The sequence below is a fragment of the Seriola dumerili genome, unplaced genomic scaffold (genome assembly GCF_002260705.1).
Source record: "Seriola dumerili isolate Sdu_G_001 unplaced genomic scaffold, Sdu_1.0 BDQW01000068.1, whole genome shotgun sequence".
In the NCBI taxonomy this organism is placed as follows: domain Eukaryota; kingdom Metazoa; phylum Chordata; class Actinopteri; order Carangiformes; family Carangidae; genus Seriola; species Seriola dumerili.
In genome coordinates this window covers 4235928-4259898 of record NW_019174323.1, presented here as the reverse complement: position 1 = coordinate 4259898, position 23971 = coordinate 4235928, and the positions used below count along the sequence as shown (strand labels likewise).

General features: G+C 42.7%; 2 protein-coding genes across 2 annotated transcripts; one reads left to right on the top strand and one right to left on the bottom strand.

Annotated features, from left to right (window-relative positions):
* The first annotated feature begins 167 nt into the window (after window positions 1-167).
* On the top strand, window positions 168-4931 carry LOC111220267 (alpha-sarcoglycan-like). The gene is made up of 11 exons (XM_022743294.1): window positions 168-214; window positions 465-593; window positions 709-860; window positions 1831-1897; window positions 2013-2211; window positions 2295-2463; window positions 2683-2891; window positions 2995-3021; window positions 3887-4063; window positions 4211-4237; window positions 4392-4931. Exons 1-11 carry the CDS (start codon window positions 178-180, stop codon window positions 4396-4398), a joined length of 1200 nt encoding a protein of 399 aa, XP_022599015.1. The 5' UTR covers window positions 168-177; the 3' UTR covers window positions 4399-4931.
* Window positions 4932-6549: 1618 nt separating this feature from the next.
* Window positions 6550-23725, bottom strand: LOC111219718 (collagen alpha-1(I) chain-like). The gene is made up of 51 exons (XM_022742451.1): window positions 23506-23725; window positions 21673-21867; window positions 21078-21103; window positions 20847-20882; window positions 19923-20015; window positions 19291-19359; window positions 19048-19092; window positions 18807-18860; window positions 18414-18467; window positions 18077-18130; window positions 17776-17829; window positions 17615-17668; window positions 17442-17486; window positions 17229-17282; window positions 17059-17103; window positions 16791-16844; window positions 15766-15864; window positions 15601-15645; window positions 15416-15514; window positions 15237-15290; window positions 15017-15124; window positions 14725-14778; window positions 14367-14465; window positions 14222-14275; window positions 13950-14048; window positions 13564-13617; window positions 13378-13431; window positions 13217-13270; window positions 13046-13099; window positions 12733-12777; window positions 12535-12633; window positions 12013-12120; window positions 11667-11774; window positions 11453-11506; window positions 11286-11339; window positions 11054-11161; window positions 10797-10850; window positions 10639-10692; window positions 10344-10505; window positions 10128-10235; window positions 9831-9938; window positions 9598-9651; window positions 9304-9411; window positions 9132-9185; window positions 8924-9031; window positions 8772-8825; window positions 8350-8457; window positions 7974-8256; window positions 7689-7879; window positions 7325-7567; window positions 6550-7162 (listed from the first exon to the last, which is right to left on the bottom strand). Exons 1-51 carry the CDS (start codon window positions 23585-23587, stop codon window positions 7016-7018), a joined length of 4353 nt encoding a protein of 1450 aa, XP_022598172.1. The 5' UTR covers window positions 23588-23725; the 3' UTR covers window positions 6550-7015.
* Window positions 23726-23971: the final 246 nt, after the last annotated feature.

Sequence of the window (23971 nt, the reverse complement as noted above, 5' to 3'; positions counted from 1 at the left end):
TACTGTTGGTAGTTTAGCCTATAACAAAGCATCATATTTTAATAACTCACATTCACAGACTCACAGACACCCCTCCCGGATGTTATTAGGTGAGTGGAACAAAAATAGCCCTGACATGTCTTTTGCTGTGACCAAGCCCCTCTCCGCTTGGCTCTGTCAATCAAAAGCCAAAACAAGATGGCAGGCTGCAGGAGCTGGGTCTTCTTCTATACAGGCAAGTTTATTCCCAAAATCATTCAACTTCATGCGATATGACTACACTGGCAGGCCTTCTTCCTGCTGTAGTATCAGGTCTGTGGTTTGTAGTGTAAATATATGGTCCTCAGCTGTCACGGACTGTATAGACCAAGCTGTTATCAGGGGGTGTGTGTTGTTACATTTTGAAGTGAAGTTTAAGGATTTTCTTGATATGATTTTTTGACCATTCAGATGCATCTTTTGGTGCTTTTTTTTTTTTTTCACAGTTTGTGCTGTCAGTGTGTTTGGGGCCAATGCAGAGATCAAAGTTTCCACTCCTGTTGGGAAGTTATTTACATATGAGCTGATGAGAGAGACTTTCCAGAATGACTTTGAACCTTTGTCAAAACTCTACGGTAAGAACCCCAACCATTAATTCACCCTTCTCTCATTATTAAACAAAGTTACAAGGTATAGATTTTCTCATTGTATGTGTTTATTTCTCTGCCCCTTTTTTTGTATCTTATACAGCTGGGCGCTTGTATGATGACCCCATGATTTTTAAGTGCAACAGGCAGAATTACCCAGACCTCCCAGAATGGCTGCGCTTCACCCAAAGACAGCCCTATGATAATGGCTTCCTTTATGGCACACCAACATCAGCAGGAAAACATATAATTGAGGTATGAAGTCATCGATTTTTGCTGTTTAGTTATATATTCTCACATTTTCCTGTCTCTGAATATAATGGGCCCAACATAGATAAGATTTCCCTACAGTGGAGGCGAATCTGAAAAATATGCAGCTATCTGAAACATCAGTGGCAAATGTCAGTTTTTGTTGTCAAACCCTCAGAGACAAAAGCTTGTTTTTCTCTCTAGAGCTGCTATTTTGAACCCAACATTAAAAATTCAGTAGGAAACATATCTTTGAAGAATGAGAGATAGGAATTTCTCAAGTGTCCCTTTGGTCTCAATCAAAGAGAATGTAGTACAGCTTGAAAACATGCTACATTACCACAGATTATAGCTGTACCTATGATTCAAAACACTGACCATATTGACAAATTACAGCCTTTTCCAGGTTGATTTTGGTTCATGTTTGCCAACTTTCTATGCATTATTTTTTGACTTTGTTTAGCATCATTTAAATTGTCCTTACCCCATAGGCATGGTATCTTTTTTCAGTACAAACTCAGCTATTAATCTGTCTTCTCATTGTCATTTTTCAAAGTGTCAAGTTGCAAGGTGCCTGAAACACATGACAATTAACACGGGCACTTTAATAAATGACAAATCTTTAGTTATAATCCCTCAAAACATTATTAAAGCTTCTTTTTGTGCCTCTTTCATTGAAAGTCAGTGTACACCCGTAAATCAATAAATATTTTACTATTAAAAGTTATTTTCAAAAAAATGTTATACGGTTTAAAGATGTGAATTAGATGGTGTGTGAAAGTCCCACAGAGGATGACAGAGGGTTATGGCATTCTGGGGAAATGAAGGAAATCTGTAACCAATGCAGAAGCAGACAAGGCAGGTTGATGGGAAGTAAATGTACACTCATCACAAACCAACAGTGAGATAATATCTGGGGATGGATTGGAAAACTGATAACTTTGATGGTAATTGACTCTCATGCTTTTTCTGACAGATCTATGCTGTTAACAAGCGGAGCTATGAAACTGCCAGACACATACTTGTGATCAGAGTCACTGCACGTATGTATGATTTCACTGATATCACAAATGCAAAGTGCAGCGATGGCAATAATGAATGAGAATATATGAGGGGAACTACAGATAACATGTGGTGCATCACTGCTGTCCCTCACAGAGGACATGTTACCCTATCAAGCCGAGTTCTTCATCAAGCTGAGGGAGATTGAGAGGGTGCTGCCCTCTTCTGTTCAGGATGAGATAAAGCAGGATTTACAGAAGCTGTGGAACACAGAGGCCTTGGAAATTGTTAATATAACTAACGCCCTTGACCGTGGCGGAAGAGTTCCCCTCCCTCTCGCAGGACACTTTGAAGGGTAAACAGAGAGATTTGTGCAAATGTGTTCTTAAGTTTTAGCTTTGAAATAACAATAACAATAACAAATCTGCTTTGTGTCAGCGTGTATGTGAAGGTGGGGTCCGAGGAGTATTTCTCAGACTGTCTCCTGAGGGTCCTGACACCAGAGCACCAGAAGCAGTGCACAGCAGGGGCCAGAGTCAAGTCCCCGGGAGGCTGTAACTTCTGCCGCATTCCCAGCAACTGTATCACCTGGTGCAAGACGGAGCTGGTGAGGCCTGACGGGACGCTTGGATGTTCATTTGGGAATTTGTTTTAAATGAAAATAAATATACAAGACATGATATATGTGAATGAGCATGCTGTGGTTGTGTAAGGATTTAGTGTTGAAACACAATGGCCCAATAAGAGTCCCATAATCTGCGGCTGTGGGTCTCACATAACCAGAAGAAAGACTGTGACGTCTCCCCTCTCTCTCTCCTTGCTGCAGTTTGATCTGAAAAAGCAGGAGCCGACTCCACCTGCTCCCACGATGGGCTCGGGGATACTGGAGGATGGAGGTGACTTCGACCCTCCTGAGTCTCCCCCAAGCAGAGACTACTTCCCGGACTACATCGTGACAGTGATTGTGCCCCTGATCCTCGCCATCATCCTGTGTCTGCTGCTGGCCTACATCATGTACGGCCGAAGAGAGGGAGTGTATGTATCTGTTTTGTAAATGAAAAATATCACTGTCATAAAGGCTCAGTTCGCCAAATTACATTTTTCTAACATGACACCTTAATCTTTTTTTACTTTATAGTGCAAAAAGGAATGCAAGGACAAATCAGTAAGTACATTGAGTTTTCCACTGCTCTCTGACTGATGCTGTTACCAGATTTAACACAAAACATTTTTCATTCTGCATAATGAGTACCTTTACTTCTGATCTTAGTGTGGAACAGAGTATTTCTACATTGTTGTTTTGGTACATTTACTTAAAGGAAACATCTGAATACTTCCACCACTCGCATTAATAACATACATGAGAGATTAGTCAGCCATCATTTTGTTTCAGCCTTTTAAACACCCGTTTATAAATGTTATTATCACCACAACACTGAAGACAAACTTAATACATATTAGCAATGGTGGAAAAAGTATTTAGATCATATTTAGATATTATAAGGTTCAAGGTTCTGCAGTAAAATGGTCCCTGTGACTGATATACTATTATATATGGCACTATTTGATGGTTAATACCTATATAATGTGTAAGCAGCATTTTACTGTATTTTACTATCTTTACATAGTTAGGTATCTTAGTCAGGTGGTTCCCAATCAAGGGGTTGGGCCCCGCCAATGGGTCAAAAGATAATTCTGAAGGGTCATGATGATGATGATGATGATGATTGGGTAGTTTTAATTAATGTTATTGTATAGTTATTTAAATGAAACTATGTTGGAAGTTGCAGGAACAACTCTTTATAACAAATCTTTATTAATACATTCTATTTTTTAAGCTATTTGTGTGTTTTTTAAAGTCAAAAATCAAGTATCTGAAAAGTACCAATTAGTAACTGTCACCTTAATGGTTGAAGCAGACAACCAACACTTTCAGACGATTTGAGTGTATTTGAGTCTCATTGATCTAACACAGAAAGGTTGTAGAAAAAATCACACACATACTGTACGTGACGTTCTGTTTGCTGCAGAATTCAGCTGTACCACCACTACACCATTCACGATAACACCGATGAGCTGAGGAACATGGCTGGAAACCGAGGTGCTCCTCCACCTCTGTCCACGCTGCCCATGTTCAACAGCCGGACTTTGGAGAGGGCTCCGCCACCGCGCTATGACAGCCCCGTCCCCCTCATCATGGCTCAGCAGTAAGACCCTCACCCACTCAGTCTCACCATTTATTCACAGATCTATTATCGTCGTCACCAGCAATCCCCGTCCTGTTTCTGTTATTGTTACTAAGAGTCCTGCAAAGTCATTCAATTCTTATTTATTTTACTCTTGCTTTTTCATAGTGATCCCTACTGTGAAACACTGCCCAGGTAAACACACTCATGCATCATTCGGGTCTATATTTAGACTTCTATGGTTCTTTTTTTGTTGTTGTTGTTGTTTTTTTTTAGTTTTTTTTTTCTATTTTTGATGATCCAAAGCATTCAAAAAGCACAGACTAATTGCATTGTTTCTTTTTTGCAGAAAATAAGAACAACGATGGATAAAGTGTCATTCATGCAGTCAGTATATTGCTCTATATTTGCAGTGGGGAATTGTGTTTTTTCTTCTTTAGGTCCCATTCACATAAATGAAGAGTGTGCTGTTTTCCAAATTGTTATTTGACGTTTATGATTTTCTGTATTCCACCATCTTTCACTACTAATAAAAGATATTAAAAGCCACATACATTCATTCACAGTTCTGTCTATTAACTAAGCCTAAGATGTTAGACGTGTAGTCAGTCTCTTGGTTGGAGGAGTAATTGGAGTGAAAGGAAAAGGCATTCACACTCACATTTCAGAGACGCTTGGCAGCTTGAGCAAGCTTTGTACAGCTCATTACTACAGGAGGGGGATATACTGTGCATATGGAAGACAACATATAAAGACAGAGGTTTACTTAACAAGGCTCAATGACAAGGCTGCCAAACCTTTGTTTTACCATTTCAAAGTAGAACTGCATTTACTTTTTATTTCTAATTGACTTCAATGGGTGCAGTACTGGAGGTCATCAGATAAGATGAAGATATAAGCTGTTTTTTTGTCTTTATATAAACAGTCTGTCACATTTTTATATGAATAAAAATGTGTTTCCTCTATCTGTATTTCTCTATCTCAGTTGTTCCCAGCTGGAAACAATGGGGCAAATGGACAGTGGTCACTAGATGATTAACAAACACTTACCTTTTTCACTTACCTTTTTCTTTTTTATTATGACATACTGAATAACTAGAGATGAAGGGAGCATCATGGTAGTGTTTTCTCAGGTCGTGACATCTTGGGTGGAGGCCAAAGGTGAGCGCTGAAGCCCGGAAAATGTCAAACCGTGATCCAGCGTTAAACTTCCCTTTAAAGCAGCTGTTGTCGCACTAGACGTCCAGAAGAGGTCGCTGGTGTATCTTCATCTGTTTTCACAGCGTTTGAGTTTGACACACATCTCCTCTTCTGCTAACAGTGAACAGTGATTCTCATGCAAATGCAGTTCCCTGTTTTTGAGTGTGGAAATGAAAACAAGACATGGAAACTGCCACAGTTACATGTCCCATTAACATTTCTGGCTGTCAGGTACATTTACACTGATTTTAGACCTGATTTCTAAAGGAAACGAGCTGCAGAGCCAATAATTTGCACTAATTATGAGAGTAAGACGAGCCAGGTTGGAGTCTTAAATATTGGCCTTGTTTTCACTGCTGCTTAGTAGAAACAATAAGTGCAACTGTTGTGGAACAGTTGATTTCTCAACCTACTTTAATTATATTTCAATACTAGAGATGGAACATGCATGGGTCTCCTTGGGGTCTCCTAAGAATGTGAAATGCAGTTTCAGTATGTGGAATACTTTCCAGCTCCTACCACCTGATTTCAGTTTCACAACAGTTGCAAAACAGGACAGTGAAAACTCCGCCACTGAGTAGACCACTTCACATGCTTTATTTCAGCACCCAAAATAATTAAAAACATCTCGATTTATTATACATGTACAAAATAAGTACAGAATCTCTCTTTTAAACCATGAAAGTGGGTCTGCTTCAAATTCTTTTTTAAGAAACCCTTCGCGAAAAAGACATCAACAAACAACATAAACAACAGGATGGGAGATGTGTGCTGTTTTTTCTATTGTTTTTTTTAGTGAAGAGGAGTTTTCCACAGGGGCAAAACAGACAGAAAGGTCAACACTGAACACATGGGCAGGGAAATGATATTGAATCAGAGTCACTTGCTTTTATCTACAAAGACATGATTGCATGCATTACATCTGCAGTCATCACCTTTGCAGAGGAGCTCTGTTATCAAACCAACACTTAAGAAGAAAACAATTGCACTGCATAGACAACAAGACAATGAGTCAATTTAGTAGCACCAAAGGTTCTGCAGACATTAGTGGCAGTAATTACAGTATGACAGTGATAGTCTCACCATCAAACACCAATAACTGGACCTCATTGAGTTGGTAATAGCACCTTTGAATGTTTTAATTCCCCCCCCCCCAATAGACTTGTTGTGTAAAATATACCCTTTTCATTTAAGAAAAATTGGGGGTGACTTCTTGTTATGAGGTAGCCATCTAAATATTGCAATGAAGGTGAGCTTCTTTGTCTTGCTCATTTGCTGGTCACGTTTGTCTGAGCAACATTCAGGTGTTTTTTTTTTTTTTAGGAATTTATAACAAGAAGACACTTCACACTTTTTACAATTTATTTAACACCAGAAAAATGGTACATATCATTTGTTGTTTTCAATGTCCTTCCGCAGTGGTAGAAAATGGCAAAAGTCACCTGTGTTTCATTGCGAGTGTGGATCTTTCTTTCTTTTTTTTTTTTTTCTCAATCTCCAGGGGGAAATTTTACACAAGTATATATTATTTTCTTGTTGCCAGTGGAAACAAAAGATTCTTTTTAAAGTGTCCTTGTGGTTGGTTTTCGGTTGAAGTAGCAGTCCCAAAAACTTCTCATGATTGGAAAAAACACAAACATCGTCTTCAGTAGAGTGGTTTTAAGCATGTGGGCCAATGGCAGCCGAATGAGTTTTGAATGCATAGAAAAAAAGGATTTAGAGATGACTGCTAGAAAAAAAAACAACAATGTCATGTCCATATTTCTTTCATTTTTACAAGAAGCAAACGGGGCCAACTTCGACGCCAAATTCCTGATCAGGGGCACCAACATCCATAGGAGCAATGTCAATGATGGGCAGGCGAGATGTTTTTGATGTCTTGTAGTCGATGACTGTCTTGCCCCATGTGCCAGTGTGTGACTGTGGAGAGGAGGAAAAGGAGAAAAGGTCAGAAATTGCTCCAAAAAACTCACTTACATTTACTCAATTACATTTGCACAAGTGCTGTAAAATCTTGCTTCTCTAGACAAGACAAGGTCAGATGATTTTACCAGTTTTTTATGAATTTTTATGTAAACTCACCGTGCAGCCATCCTCGCTGACGCTGTATGTGAAGCGGCTGTTGCCCTCGGCTCTGATCTCGACGTCGTTGGAGCCCTGGAGAAGCAGAGCCTTCTTCAGGTTGCCAGTGGCGGAGTCCATGTAGGCAATGCTGTTCTTGCAGTGGTATGTGATGTTCTGAGAGGCCTGGTTGGACATCAGGCGCATGAAGGTCATCTGGATGCTGACATCCTCGGAATCGGCTCCATCGCTGCCATACTGGAACTGCACAGTGGAGGGAAGAGAAGGATGCACATGTTTTACCGTCATTGGCTTAACAGTGCTGTACATGTCCTATAATCTATCAGTGGATGAGGATGAAGTTTTTGAGACACTGTCTTCTCACCTGGAATCCACCGGTCATGGACTCGCTGAACCAGACGTGCTTCTTCTCTCTGATGTTCTTGCTGAGGTACCAGTTCTTCATGGGGATGCTGGACTCGCTGGGGTAGATGCAAGTCTCGCCAGTCTCCATGTTGCAGTGGACCTTGATGGCATCCAGAGGAGAGCCCTGGTTGGGGTCAACCCAGTAAGCGCCTGTAACGAAGGAACATAAAACAGTTTGAATCGGAGCTTATCCTCATGTTATACTTCATCTAAAGGCTCCAACAGGGCTCCGATCCGCACTCACCGCTCTTCCACTCAGGGTGGCACATCCTCAGGTCACGGCACATGCGGGCAGGGCTCTTCTGGGTACCGTCGGGGCTACGGATCTTCTCGACCTTCTGGGTCAGGGTCTTGAGGGTGGTGTCAACCTCCATGTCGCGATCGCGCATCATGTTGGGGTCGTCAGCGCGGTAGTGGCCGCCACGGAAGGGATCGGGGGCCTTCTCCTGGATTGGCTGGCTGACGAAGTCGAATCCACCGCCAGGAGGTCCAGGGGGTCCGGCAGGTCCAGGAGGTCCGGGAGGACCCTTTTTGAAAACACCACGGGTTTCCATTTTACAACCACATTCAAAGTGAATTTACAAGTATGTGGATATTATAAAGATAGTAGTGCATCTTACAGCAGGTCCCATCTCTCCATTGCGACCGCGAGGTCCAGGGGGTCCGATGGGTCCGGGCAGACCGTTCATGCCATCCTTACCAGGGGAACCATTAGATCCAGCAGGTCCCTATGGAACAAAAGTCACATCATCACTCAATGAGAAAAAACATCAGTTCATTACAGTTCAGCTTGTCATTTTACTGACATCATGTGCATGTATATATGCTATAACATGTATGGTCCTGCTTATCATGCACTTTTGCACTGCATCTTTTTATGTTACTTTCTGGATTAGTGGTCATTCACTCTGCACAACTGTTTTGAGTCAATGGAAACATTTTAAGGAAAACCAAAAACAGGCTCTTCAAGTATCTGAGTGCTAGAGAATCATTATTGTTTTGTGCGTAGATAACCACCAGTAATGTGAGAAATTGTACTTACTCTAGGTCCAGCGGGTCCAGAGGCACCAGCAGGTCCTCTCTCTCCAGCAGTTCCCTAGAGGCAGATGAAGATATTTATATCAAATGTTTGATGTTGTTGATGCAGTAATCAACCAACTTTTGCTTCTCTATCAGTTTGAACCAGTTACTTACAGCGGGTCCGGGCAGACCCTGCATGCCAGTGAATCCTCTGTGTCCCTTGTGGCCTCTCTCTCCAGCCTCACCAGCCTCTCCTCTGTCTCCCTTGGCACCAGAAGGGCCCTGAACAAAGGCAACAGGAGGTCAAGATGAGGACTTCTCCATTATTTCAAAATGATGCTAAGAGATGTTAGTGATACATATAATGCAGTGATGAACGTACAGCAGGACCACGGACACCAGCGGGACCAGCAGGACCGGCGGGACCAGCGGGACCCTAGAGGAATGAGAGAGTGGGAAAATCAGATGACGACAAAATTTTAAGTTATCTTCCCAGTGTATTACCAAATGTACATCTTTCAGTAGCATCAAGATAAACAGAAGGGGGCGCTTACACTCTCTCCACGGTCACCAGTCTTTCCAGAGGGGCCAACAGCTCCGGGGGCTCCAGGAGCACCAGGGGCTCCAGGGGGTCCAGCCATGCCGCTCTCACCACGGTCTCCCTGTAGGAGCAAATCTCCAGTGAGAGGATGCTAGGAGGCTTAAGGCTAACTGTACCGTTTCTAGTGGGAAACTGTATCGGACTAAAGATTAAATGATCAGGCAAAACAAAGTAGAGGGTTTGGTATTGAGATATTATTTGAGGCCTGAGAAAGACTTAAAAAATTAGACCAGAAAAGGAAGTTTACCTTGGGGCCAGTAGCTCCGTCACGACCAGGGGCACCATCATGACCGGGAGATCCCTGTGGAGGAGCAATCATCATTATGTTCAATGGTTAGCATCGATATTCTAGGGCAGCCATTCTGTATCTGCACAGATTCAGTGCATCATCGGCCAATGAATGAATATGCGTGGACTGTAGGAGTGTGAGACCCTCCCATCTAAGTACTCTACATGGTACAACAGAGACAGGCAGCATACCTCACGACCAGCCTCTCCGGTGGCACCAGACAGTCCAGGGGGTCCAGCAGGTCCGGGCATTCCACGCTCACCAACAAGTCCAGAAGGTCCCTGCTTTCCAGGCTCACCCTGAAGTAATACAAGAGAAGTCAGTGATCTGCATGCATGTGGATGTGCAGATGGGAGTTTTAGAAATAATGTACATTCATACTGTCCTGTCCTGATGCAAAGGAAACACTAAAGATTGTTGTCCTTTGTCATTTAGGCCACAGAGTTTACAGAATGCACTCTGACCATAGCGTATTCAGAGATACTCACAGATGGTCCAGGAAGACCAGGGAAACCGCGCTCTCCACGCTGTCCGGGGAGACCTACAATACCACGCTGTCCAGCAACACCTTGGGGTCCAGAAGTACCAGGGGAACCCTGCGCAGAAGGACATAGCAGTCAATTAGTGGGCACATAAATGAAAAGAGATCGCTGTAGTACGATTTTACGTTGTCAAAAACCTTCACAACTATAGCAGGCACTCACAGGGGCTCCATCAGAACCAGGAGATCCCTTCTCTCCAGCGATTCCTGGGGCTCCAACACCGCCAGCCTCACCAGGGCGACCAGCAGGACCAGTCTCACCACGAGCTCCTCTTGCTCCATCTTTGCCAATGGGTCCGATGGGTCCAGGGGGTCCGCCAGCTCCCTGGAAGCAAAAGAGGAGTCAAGGTATTGAGTCGAACTTTGCTGAAGACCACGATGCTGATATTCAAACAGACTGAAGACAAGATTGTGTTTTGGTATATTGCAACTGGTCATGTGGACATGGTGATACATACAGCAGGGCCAGGGGGTCCAACTCTGCCAGCAGGTCCAGGGAAACCAGTAGCACCCTACAAGTGCACACACAAACACATGAAATCATAAATGAAACTTGAAACAACTTTTAGAGTGTCACCTAATTCTACAAACTCTTACATGTTGATGGGATACTTACAGGAGGTCCAGCACCACCACGAGCACCTTTGCTTCCAGGAGGACCAGCAGGTCCCTGTTGACAGAAAAATGAATAAGTTAAAGAGGAGTCACTATCTAATCATCATCATCATCATCATCATCAATATATCCCATTTATAAAACTCATTACCACTACTGTCTGGCATCAATAATGAAATAAAAATATTGGTTGGTATACTGTGAATTGTGTTATCCATTACTACTCTACAGTATGTGTCATCTGATATGTGGGCCTACCTGAGGACCGGCAGCTCCAAGAGGTCCGGCAGGTCCAGGAGCACCAGCATCTCCCTTGGGTCCGCTGTCTCCAGTCTCTCCCTTGGCACCAGGCTGACCATCAGCACCCTGAGGTTGGAGGGCGAGAAGAAGAAGACGCAAGTCAACTCATGCTTTCTTGAGTCATGTCTAACCTAAGTAAGTGTGTTGTATTTTCAGTCTTGGGCTAAAATGTAATTATTGATGGGCTTACAGGAGGTCCAGCGAATCCGGCAGGTCCGGGAGGTCCAGTCTCTCCACGCTCACCCTGTTCGAGAAAAAAGTTTTAGGGTCATTCAGACATGATATAAAGTTTATGTTCAGCATGTTTTTGAGTTTGCTTTCTAGTTTTCAATTAGGTGTGTTGGAAAAAGGACTTACAGGGGAACCACGAGGACCAGTGGGTCCAGAGACTCCAAGGGGGCCACCCTCACCCTAAAACCAGAGAGGAAGGAGGACAGGTGAGCGGACAAGTTAGTTGGTCATCCTAACTACTAATTTTATGACTTGACCCACATTAGGGAGGACAAAGCCAGAGCATCAAGAATCTGGATCTGTGATATTTGTAGGAAGACAATGTAGTGTCCACTCTCACCTTCTCACCCTGAGCACCAGGGGGTCCAGGGACTCCAATAGCACCAGTCATACCACGCACGCCATCTTTACCAGGGGCACCATCAACTCCCTTGGAACCACCATCACCCTGAGAAGAGAGAAAGGTTATTAAGGTGGCTGGAGATGATATTAGAAAAAGTTTACCCACCATTACTTAGTTACAAGAACTTTATATTTTGCTGATCAGTTTGAGAAACTGGAAGTAACTGTGACTGTAACAGTGAGACAGTTTCTCCCCTTTAATTCCCACTAAATCAAACTCTTTTCCCGTTCGTGTTTGTTGTGATAAACATTGATAACCTACACTGTATTGGTGTAATACTCACTCTCTCTCCCTTGACACCAGGAAGACCAGAAGCTCCGCGCTCGCCGGGCATTCCCTGCATACCGGGGGCTCCAATACCGCCGGGGGCACCAGCAGCACCGGGCTCTCCCTGCACACAAACACAAAAACATAAATAATCCCATTATTATCCATCAGGAAAATCAAATGGGCTGCAAGTGAAATAATCAATCATGTCTGTTATGTACTGGCAAAAAGAAAGCAGCAAACTATGTTTCACAAAACTGGTCTCTTTGTATGACAGGATGTTTTAATATGTTGGACTGCTCTCAGTTTATGGACCTGAAAGAATATGAAAGATATGTATCTGCCTGTTTTATGGTAGTTTTGCGACTGATATATGTGCTAACACTTTCCTGTGAATGGTCGTGTGTTGATGTCAGTGAACTAGTTGAATTCTCTTAAATTCTGTGTCATTTCAAAAAACTGGACTGGAGTGAAAAATGATATTTGATATCAAAATCAGTGTTTAATGTTTAACAGTTTTTTGTTTTTGTAAACCTACCTTAGGTCCATCGCTACCAGCAGGGCCGGGGGCACCACGGGCTCCAGTGGGGCCAGTGATACCGGTAGCACCGCGCTCACCGGGGAAACCTCTGTCGCCCTGAAGGACAGAAGAGACGCATCAGTCATGACCATTTTAGCTAAAAACCAGAGGAACAGGGTTTACCATGGTTGCATCTGAAATGCAGTAGATACTCACTCTTGGTCCAGATGGGCCATGGGGTCCAGCCTCACCAGGACCTCCCTGAAGAAAAGAGGGAATGGGGAGAAGGTTTTCATGAATTTTGATTTACTGTGTCAGTATGATTTGCGATGAAGAAATCTCCCAGCAGAATTATAATGACAAAATCTTTAATCTTGAAACCTCACAATACTCGTAAATCTATATGCTGTATGTGCTTTATATCTGACTGCATATAAGATGTATGAATAGCAACTAACTTTTAAATTACACATGAAGGCCTAGTTTACAAGTAGGGATGGCTATGAAGCCAATATCCTGTGACTCTTACCTGCTCACCAGGCTTGCCAGTCTCACCAGTAGCACCTTGGGGTCCAGGAAGACCCTGCACAAATAATAAGGAAGATAATTTAATAAGTTAAATAAGTAAGTAAAATTGTGACACAGCTCAGAAATATAACAACCAAACCAAAGACAGGGCTCAGGCTGCTGAGAAACCCACCTGGAATCCGGGAGGACCAGCAGGTCCCTGCTCTCCCTTCTCTCCAGCAGGTCCCTGAACAGAAAATGTAATGATGAGAAACCTTGAAACAGGTAATGTAAAAGTTAAAATGTTCATCAAAATACTGATGGAAATATCAGTTGCTTTAGAGAGATACATACACCAGGGCCAGAAGGTCCAGGAGCACCAACGTCACCATCTTTGCCAGGGGCACCCTGTGAACAAAAACATGACCCAAATCAATTTTCAACAGCTTCTCAGCTTTTTTTTTTTTTTTTTTTTTAAATAGAAAACATCAGTTTTTTACAGTTGTTTACAGAGTGTGATTTCTATATACAAGTACTTACAACAGCGCCAGTAGCACCAGCAGGTCCTCTCTCACCAGGCTTACCACCATCACCCTGTTAAGAAGAACAAAGTCCACACTTACACCTGCTCATTAAAGATTTTGCATCAGTATTACTGTTTGAATTTAATTTAATGGGCCACAAAAGGACTGACACAGATTATACTAATTTCTTTGTGATCTCCTAACAGCTTATTTTTGTTTATTTAAAACAACTGTGTTTTTATTTAGTGCTATGAATACTTTTCTTACCAGGATGAATGGTATGTATAACATTAACAAAAACTGAACTTGAAATTTGATGATGGTGACTACATCTATACACCCTTTAGAGATCTGTTTTTTGCATTTGAAACCAAAATGAGTGGAGACGTTCTGTTAACTCACAGCGGCTCCCTTGGGTCCAGGGAATCCCATAACTCCGGGCTGGCCTCTGGCTCCAGTGGAGCCAGCAGGTCCAGGGCGGCCATCTTGTCCAGGTGAACCCTAAAGATCATTGGAAAACAATGTAAATATTTAAAATGAAAATATTTAAAATATGGTCTCCTATCATGACTAAAATGACTGATTGCAGCTGCAATTCCTCTTCTTATTATAATAAAATATTTTCTCTTATTAAAGTTGATATTATCTGATACTAATAGTGATTTAGTACTTACAGCAGGTCCAGATTTGCCATCAGGGCCAGGGCTTCCAGGGCTACCAGTCATACCCTATGGAGAAAGGGCCATGATATTTGACTTTTAGTTTAAGATTAAAGAGAATTTTCATGTTGCACAGGAAGAAATATGTTGGAGAACCCACCTTGGATCCAGGGGCACCGGGAGCACCAGGGCTTCCAGACTCACCAGTTGCTCCCTGAGCTCCAATTGCGCCGGGGGCACCACGCTCACCAGGGGCTCCCTGTCATACGAGAGAAGAAGAGTCAGGAGAAAACTCCATAAGTTCATGATAGTGGTTGAAGTTTATAAGCTATATTATCACTATTTAAATATTTGCTAAAGTTATTATGGATTTCTGAAGTTTTTCAGTGTGTGACCACATATTATCAGTGGAATACAATCAAAATTGGTGAGATAAGGGGTGTGGTAAGCCAGAATCAAGTTTGACAGATTCATTACCACCCTGGATGAGAATGTATTGGGTATATTAAGTAACTCACCTTGCCACCAGCAGCTCCATCAGCACCAGGGAAACCACGAGCACCAGGGGCACCCTAATGGAAAAACAGACACAAGCATGTCACTAACTGTGGTGTAAATGCTCAACTCCAGGGGTGAATCCCCCCGGGAATTTAACATACTGTAAACATGCAAACTGCTTTGTAGGAGCATCCATCAGAGGACCTGATTGTTGCCCATGATTTACAAGTTTGTTCTTCTCCTCAAACCAAAGGCAACTACAGTATCTGACAGATGTTTGATGTAGTTGAAGAGAAAGATGGAGTAACATACACGCTCTCCACTGGGTCCACGGGGTCCAGCAACACCGGGCTCTCCGCGAGCTCCTCTCTTTCCCTCCTCACCAGAGGGGCCAGGAAGTCCCTGAACTCCAGCGGGGCCCTGGAAAAAGAAAGGAAGGGAAATTTGTTCAAAACTAAGGTCTTCAAAGTTATTAGCTAATATCACACAGAATCTTAAATTAACTGCAAAATCATGTATTTCTGAAACTTACAGGCTCTCCCTTGGAACCAGGCTCTCCCTTGGGACCAGGAGTGCCAACATCACCCTGTTGGCAGAAACAGGCACATTTTATTTAAGCTGTCAGGTGATCCAGGGTCTCAATAATAATGGCGAACAATGTGTGCTGAAACCAAAACTCAAACAACTTCACTCAATCAATTGTCTACTCACATTGTTACCCTTGGGACCAGGAGCACCAACAGCTCCCTGAGCTCCAGCAGGACCACGAGCACCAGGGAAACCAGGAGCACCAGCAATACCAGCAGCACCCTATGGGATGGAGAATCAGGGTGTCAGAAAACTTCATATGCAGGATTTAAGTGTAATAAAAAGGGATCAGTGTGTATGACACTTACAGGAGAACCCTTAGCACCAGGGGAACCATCAGATCCAGGGGCACCCTAAAGAGAGAGGAAGGACATAAAGTGTTTAATATGAGTCATTCATTTTTTTTTTAAATTTCTGTTATGGATTTGACAGCGTATAAAAAGGCGCCTATAGGTAGTCCAGTATCTACTCACAGCAGCTCCAGCAGGTCCAGCAGGTCCTGGGTTACCGGGCTCACCACGGGCTCCCTGGGGTCCCTCAGATCCACGGCCTCCCTGAGGACCAGTCTCTCCCTGTGGAGGGAAGAAAAAATGTCTCAGAAATCTGCTTCAATATTGTGAGTACCTTAATGAAAACAAAATAAATGATAGAGCTCAAAGAAGCCGTCCATCTTGCCCAATATTAATTACATTACATTGACAAGTGAATTACAATGTAAAGACGAGATCTATGTTGAACTAGTTTACTGACACTAGTGGGAAATTAAGTGTATTAATGTTCTGTCATCACAGCCCAGTTTTTGACAGTTGTCACATCACTGACTGTTTTGTCTACTCTCCTCCTCTTGATTCTTAAAATAGCTCAGGTGTGTGTGACTTCAGAATAGGTGGGAGTTAAAGGGTATTAAAATAGATCCCTCACGGATTTAAACAGGGTGACAGAGGTAAGGTGCCATTTGAGGTCTACTGATGCCATCTGGTGGCTGCAGGGTTCACCTGGGGGGTATATAGTGTTGTGCCAAACTGACATGCTGGTTAATGGCTCACTTTGGAGCATGGAGAGTATAATTCATTTGTGGAAATTGCTTTGGGAAGTTTCCCCAATGAGGATTCTACAGACACTAAAACCTCCTACAGTCCAAGTGGGATGACTGAGCTTAATCTGCCCGGACAGTTAATGTCCCCAGTTTTCCTACTAATGAACAAGATCAGGGAGATGATGAGACATACAGTCAGGTGGGCTACAAAGTGAGTGGGTGCCGATAAGTTAAAATATTATCATGTTACTCCTGAGTTGTCCCTGGCTGTAAGGACAACCGCTATTTGATGGATACATAGGTGCAATTTTAAAGGTTTCATGATGCACACCAATTTAGACATGGAGCAGTGAAGCTGAGTGATATTGCTGAAACTAATCTAAGGATGAGAAACCTAGCAAGCCAACTAATCACTCTATTTTGATGTGATATAAAAAATGTCTTGAGTATTGGGTGACTTACCTTAGCTCCAGCACCACCGGGGAATCCGGGGGGACCAGCAGATCCAGTAGGTCCCTGACGAATAAAGACGCATGATGATGTTAACAGACAATCTTGATGCACAAAGACATCCAATGATTTGATGGTAAACTAACAATGAATCATTCCATGTGATCCCATTTATAGCAACTGTTTGGTACCAAATCAACAGTATTTTGTAGCAACGTCACTGAACAGTTTTAGGTAGGTGCTATAATTAACAATTAACAGTGCAAAATAAAATACTTACGGGAGGACCAGCGGGACCAGTGTTGCCATCATTACCACGAGCACCCTGCAGAGAAGGAGGAGATTCAATCCAAGTGACATTTGGGAAAAAAACATATATGACTCAAAATGTGCAAACATAAGCAGATCTAAACAAGTCAGGTGTTTCAGTAAATGGATAAGGTTACTTACAGAGGGGCCAGGAGGTCCAGGGCGGCCTCTCTCACCAGGGAGACCACGAGCACCCTAGAAAAGACAAGAAGAGAACGATATTAGCTTGACAGCGCTACGGCTATGAATGGGATGAGAATTGAAGTGTTGCATCTAATCTATACTGTACAAGAATGGCTATTCCTTAGAGTAAAGTGCATGTCAATAAATTAATTGAGGTGAAACAAAACATACCATGGATCCAGGGACACCGTTCTCACCAGAGGCACCGGCCTCTCCCTGTAGATAGATGGGAAATAGAGATTGGCATTAGAACGGATGTAACCTCGTGATTCAAACTGAAATATTGGTGCAATATACGATGAGCTTCCTGCTTTGGAGAGCAAGAGCACATCCTGCTATCTCACCTTAGGGCCAGCAGGTCCTGCGTCTCCCTTAGCTCCATCCAGACCGCTGAAACCCTGTGGTCAAAATCAACGAGCATCATAAGATCAGTCACACACTCACTAATGACAAGGACAGCAGTTGTAAAGAATGATTTTGGTATTCAATGCTCCTCCGAACTCACTCTGTGTCCCTTGATGCCGGGGAGTCCAGGGGTTCCGGGGAATCCACGAGCACCCTGCAGGAGGAAAACAAGAGATATGTCACTAACTGATCTTGCATCACAACTTCCTGTAATAACTTTCAATATTAAGATATTTCAGCAAACGGAGAGGAGGCACAACCAGGACCAGGAGTTTTGAGAGCCACTGAATGGACATTTGAGCATTTGTCCAATCCAATACTGGCATTTGAGAAATGCCAGTATTGGATTCATTTTTGCCTGACCATCTCCTGACCTTTTGCCCTCAATGGGAATCGCTCACCTGAGGGCCAGCAGCTCCGCGCTCACCGGGGCGTCCAGGTTTGCCAGGCTCACCCTGTTGAAGACGCACAGAGAGGAGGTTAGTAAGAGATGAGGGTGTGGAAGCATCAGCAATCACTGACTGCAGTATGTGTCCTTCAGACAATAAATAAAAGACATGAAGAAAAAAACAGTAGGAAATGTAAACATTAATTAATCTACTAAGTGTTAAAAGGACCAGTTTAATTCTTTCGGTAGGTTATGAATAATCATGAATATAACTGTGTGACATCCATAGACGTAAACAAGTCCGGTAAGCAAGGATACACAGGAAGGAAATAATTCAATAAGTCCCTTACATCATCTCCGTTCTTTCCAGGGGGGCCAGAAGGACCACGAGAACCCATGGCACCCTAAAAACACCAATAAACAACTGGATTAGCACCAAAGTAATGTTGAATATTTGCAGGTAATGTCTATGAATTTTCACTATGTCGCTTGGGGGTGAAGAACAAGGGGGTGAGTGGGGCATCTATCACTGACAAAAAGTGGTATGAGTCAGAGTGTGATTACAATGTATGTAACGGTACTAGCAATAACAAATTTGAATGTAAACAAGAAGGACAATCATGCAGATTTATGGGGTTCCCTCATTAGTTGTGAACTAATGAGCTTTTTCTGCCCAATTCATCATCTTCATCAAAAACAAACCAAGACAAGTATTTATTTAGTAGAAGATTTTGTATACTCACAGAGGCTCCGGGCTCACCAGGCTCTCCAGGGGGTCCAGTGAAACCCTGAGGACCCTGAAGGACAACAAGAAAAACAGATCAATACAACATATTTGTTTTTTATGTTTATGCATTAATCTTAGATACGGTATCCTATATCTGATTAGGAAATTTTGAAATTTTTTAAATACTGGGGAATATTATAAGTATATTATCGAAAATGGATCACTGAACTGTCGTGTAATTGATAAGGAATACTTACAGAGGAGCCAGGGGGTCCAGGAGGACCACGAGGACCCATAGGACCCTGTTGATGAAGATACGAAAAAAAGTTTTTAGATTGAAGATTCGATTGGTGGCAACATCAAACTGAATAAACACAGAGCTACATATACATGTGAGAAGCAATGTGAGTCAGCATTAACCTGGATTTCAAATGTTTACTGCTGACAATAATGTAAACAGCTAAACAAAGATATGTTGAGAGAAAGTAAAGCCTTCATACCATGGGGCCAGGGACAGGTGGGCCGGAGGATTTGGAGTGGTCAACATAGCTCATTTGAGGAGAGAAGTTCTGCAAGGAGAGAAGAGAAAGAATTAGTCACAGAGCTTTGAGAAATAACACTTCAGAGTACCGGTTTTGAGTTACTGTGGCACAAAAACAACACATGGGACAGTTGCAGTGACTTGATTACTAGTGTCAACTCATGGTAAATCTGAATCACATCCTATAGTATAAAGAGGAAGAATTGCTAACAGTAAATCTGTGTTAGATCCCATAGCACAGATATTTAGTCAAAGTTTAACATGTTGAAATGGTATAACTGCTTGGTGGGACTTTCATGTGTTCATTTCCCTGACTGAATAAACTGGTCAGATGAACACAGGCCTAAACCTGAGGACCAGGGAGCTGTCTGCACTCCCAGTGCTGAAATACACATGGAGGAGTATTCTTCCTCCTCAAGTCTGTGTAAAATTAATGATTACGGACTGATTTGATACTGAATTGAAAAAATAATGGACAGCTTTCAGAGATCAGAGACTACCATGAGTTTTTAGGATGTATCTCATCTGACCCAAGTCATATACAACACTCGATCCCAGACTTTATGGGTGTTCTGACTTGGTGATACTTACTCCGCCAAGGCCAGGGGGGCCAGGGGGGCCGGGTGGGCCGGGAAGACCAGGCTGTCCGGGGATTCCATCATTGCCAGGAGGACCAACGGGACCCTGTAAAAAAAAATCAAGCAGAAATGGTTAATTGTTAATATTCTTTCCTAATTATTTCAGTTTTGTAACTCATTATTAATTTGCCTTCCAGGAAGAATTGTAGTTACTAGCAAAATCTGTGTTTTCTCTGAAATCATGATTTAAATTCACAAAGTTAGAAACTGTAGAAACTGTTTTGTGCATCCTGTGTACATTGATATTAAATGTTTATTTTTCCACTTGAATATAAAAGTGAGTTCATTTTTAAAGCTCATTTGTGTTATGTGACCTTTGAACTTTTAATGACCTGCTGACCTCGTGACCTAATCATCAAAGGTCATCAGCGAGAGATAAGTCACAGAATCTTCAGTGGCATTTAAACCCATTTGTAGGGGCTCACTCAGCAGATACACAATGGTGCTGTGTACATTTTCACTTTTTGTCAGGAATTGGTGAAATGTTCAAGGAAGTAAAAACTGTCCTTTAAAATTTTAATGAAAATAAACACAATCAACCCAATGCAATGCAATGCATAATTTGCAATATGGTATATGTTGTAAATGTTACTGAAACTGAGCAAGCCAATATAATTTATGTTGAAAATTACACAATGATCAACACTAATATGTCACTGTTGGGACAAATGCATCTAACTTATTTCGTATTCAAAAATATCTAAAAGACAAAGCTGCTTAAACATTATTCTTGTCCCCAACAGTCAGTTTGTTCTTATAGTAAATAAATTCAATCATTATTTTTTAAAAATACATAGGTGTCATTTGCATCTAAAGACAGAAAAGGTCTCTTGAATAGTGTCAATGATATTGAGAGTTCACATAAACTGGAACCTACCCTGTCTCCCTTGGGGCCAACGTCTCCAGTTACTGGCTATGAGAGACAGAAAAAGCGAGTTAGGCTACGCTGCGGTGTTTTATCCACACTGTAAAGAATACAAGCAGGTGTAATGACAAACTACATTGGTCATGCCAGCATCTCCAAAGAGAGATCATTATGAAGTGCAGGCCTCAGACCCTCGATGCACATCAATTTCAGTATCAATCAAAGTTAAAAGGGCAAAAGTACCTCAACCTCTCCAGGAACCTGGGGTCCTACAGAACCAACGGAGAAAAAGACAACGTCAACACCTCTTGAACATTTATGACAGACACATACATAACTTTGGACATTTACAAAATAATGTAAAAGTGGAAGTACAGTAGGTCTAGACTGAAAGTCAGTGCTGATTAAAGCATGAAATACAGTCTTTCATTGTGATTGTGAATCAGAAGCCAGCTCATTTGATTCTAAACCACTTCTGCTGGAAAAAGTGGAAAATCAATGATATAAAGGTTGTTTTTGGGAGACATGGGACATGTGTAGGCCCTGCTACACGCAGCAGCGTCACTGCACAGGTACGTATGTTGAGAAATTAAAAATTCACTGCCCAGACTTCACCAAAGAGCAGGTATAATCCATCGTTTAAAAGAATGCATATTGAAATTGAAATGAACGGAAGGTAAATCCAAAGCGACTGAAAATCCTCAGGCAAGCAGGCAGGCTTAGGGCCTCAAGTCCACTTGTGGCCAGATAGCCACGTCAGAGACGAGGTGGGAGGCACTAGGTGGCGCCAGTAAGCTAATTAACCACAGAAATGCTGAGGAGGATCAAGGTGGAATACCATCGGTATCGGGGCAGATAGGGCAGCACTCTCCGTCGGGAATGATGGGATCGGCGCAGTCGGATGTGTCCTCACAGATCACCTCGTCGCACATGACGGTTCCACTGTCACAGACGCAGATCTGGCAGGGCTCTGGTTTCCATACATCCTTGTCGTTGTACAACTGTCCGTCTAATGTGCAGCTGCCGAATGTGCCTGAGAGCAGAAAACCCAGGTGAGTTTGGTAACAGTGAATAAGTAAATATCCATAAAAAGGAGTGGACATCTAGGTTAGATTTTTGTCTAATAAATGCATTATTGTATGTAGAACCTTGTGTGGTTTATGTACAGGTTTATCCTCAGGCTACACCTTCACATGCGTGCATTATATGGGAGCCAGATGTGCCCTGTAGACCTAGACTGGACACCTAACTCTGCTTGCAAAACAACTTAATATCATAAAACAGAGGGGGGAAGAGCATCTTGGATCTGACATCAATGTAACACAAATGTAAACTTCAGTAAAATAATCATTTATCAATTTTCCCCATGATGATGTTGTTCTTGCAATTTCAAGACAGATTTGCATCAGTTAGTTCGGACCTCTGGGGTAATTTTATTTTTCCTTTCAGCAGCTTTTGACCTTTCTGTCCTTTAATCTCTGTCATCCACGCCACACTTGGGCTTCACCTGGATGGTGCCACAGACATGCTAACAGGCTGTTAATGAGATCAAATCTAGGAAAATCGTGTGTTTGGTGACTGATTGTGTGTGCGCGAATAGAGCCTGTGATGAGGTGCAGCATCAGTGATTGTCTACAGAAGCTGGAAGTGATCTGGGCTGTGCGATACAGGATAGAGTACAGGACTGGGTGTGCAACAGAACAAAGGTTCCACAAGTCGCTATCCAACATTCCTGCTCAAATGCACTTTCAGATTTTCCCCTCAAAGACTACGAGTGGAAAATCACAGTGGGCCTAATCACATTTCAAGCTGGTGGACGTGAGGTTGGGCCACTGGGTGGGAGGACCCCGGCTTTAAGGATGGATGGATGCACAGTTCCGGTACTTGCCACAGAGTGGCGCTGTTAACCTATAGAACCAGGTCTTCCGCACCCTTCCCTGCATAGTGATTAATTAGTGTCTAGACTATTTCACTGGCGACGTCAGGCTGAAGCAATTTTTCCATTGCCCCCTTTTTTCAGCAAAACCAGTCCAGTTTTACACAAAGAGAAGCTAAATTTTTAATTCAGTTTGACATTCTCCCAAAGCTTTATTGCAAAAGTTGCAAAACCCTGTCACGCCTGAAAATATCCCCACTGTCAAGTTTTACTCCTCAACAAACTTCTGTTTTCACACTTTTGACGCGTTTATGGTGAGGCTGTAGACAAAAGTGCTAGGACCTATGATTTATATTTGTGACACAACTTTTCTAAAACTCAAAACTCATCAATTGCATTCGCTTGTTTTCAGATTTATCAATGCTTGTGCTCTGCTTCATCTCTCTTTGAACCCAATGTCCTCATGCATCAGAGAGAGCGCAGCTGCTCCCCTCAGCTTTGCGCTCCAGCAGGAGGACGCGCACTGAGCGTGTATCTGCACGCCAGTGAGAGCATCAAACAGTAAAGAAAAGTCCAGTCTATAAATTCCTATTCGCTTCCAGATCGCCATTAAGAAAAAGAGACACCAAAACGCCTCAGTGCATGTGTAAAAACCTTGCCCATCTCTGGAGTCAGGTATCCCGCAGAGGACGATCAGTTCCAGCAAAACTGCTCAGCATCCTTGCGGGCTATCCACATCCTGAGGGTGCCACAGTCCCAAAACAACTCAAATCAATGTTTGAAAGTGATACTTACTATCATCCTCGCCTTGACCTCTCGCCAAAAGCACCGTTGCGCTGAGCAAAAGCGCTAACCGGATATCCACAAAGCTGAACATGTCTAAATATTAGACATGTAGATTCTTTGCGGCAAGGGGGGAATCCTCTTTTTCTCCTCAGACACCACTCATACACGGTAGGGTCCGGTCTGTGTGTAACTCCGATCCAGACCCTAGCAGAAACTCCCTACTGCCTAAACAAATGAGTTAGCTTGGCTTTTATATGCCAAAAAGTTTTGGGGAGGTCCCGTGCCCACCACATATCTTGTACATGTTCAAGTCGCAGAGTCCCTCCTTCATCAGAGAGAGGGGGCCGTCTTAAAACATGTCAAACAAGTTCACGTTTCAGCTCAAACGTGGATGATGAGGACACTTCATCAGTTTACGCGGCGGCTCTCCACGGTTCAGACGCGTTTTTGCCATCCTCTTGTTCTCCATGGATTT

Coding starts and splice junctions, on each gene's coding strand:
- LOC111220267 (XM_022743294.1), top strand. CDS start 178: ATGGCAGGCTGCAGGAGCTGGGTCTTCTTCTATACAG. Junction 594..708: donor ACCTTTGTCAAAACTCTACG/GTAAGAACCCCA, acceptor TATCTTATACAG/CTGGGCGCTTGTATGATGAC. Junction 861..1,830: donor CAGGAAAACATATAATTGAG/GTATGAAGTCAT, acceptor TTTTTCTGACAG/ATCTATGCTGTTAACAAGCG.
- LOC111219718 (XM_022742451.1), bottom strand. CDS start 23,587: ATGTTCAGCTTTGTGGATATCCGGTTAGCGCTTTTGCTCAGCGCAACG. Junction 15,291..15,415: donor CTGGTCCCAAGGGTAACAAT/GTGAGTAGACAA, acceptor TTCTGCCAACAG/GGTGATGTTGGCACTCCTGG. Junction 7,880..7,973: donor CCACCCTGAGTGGAAGAGCG/GTGAGTGCGGAT, acceptor CCTTCGTTACAG/GCGCTTACTGGGTTGACCCC.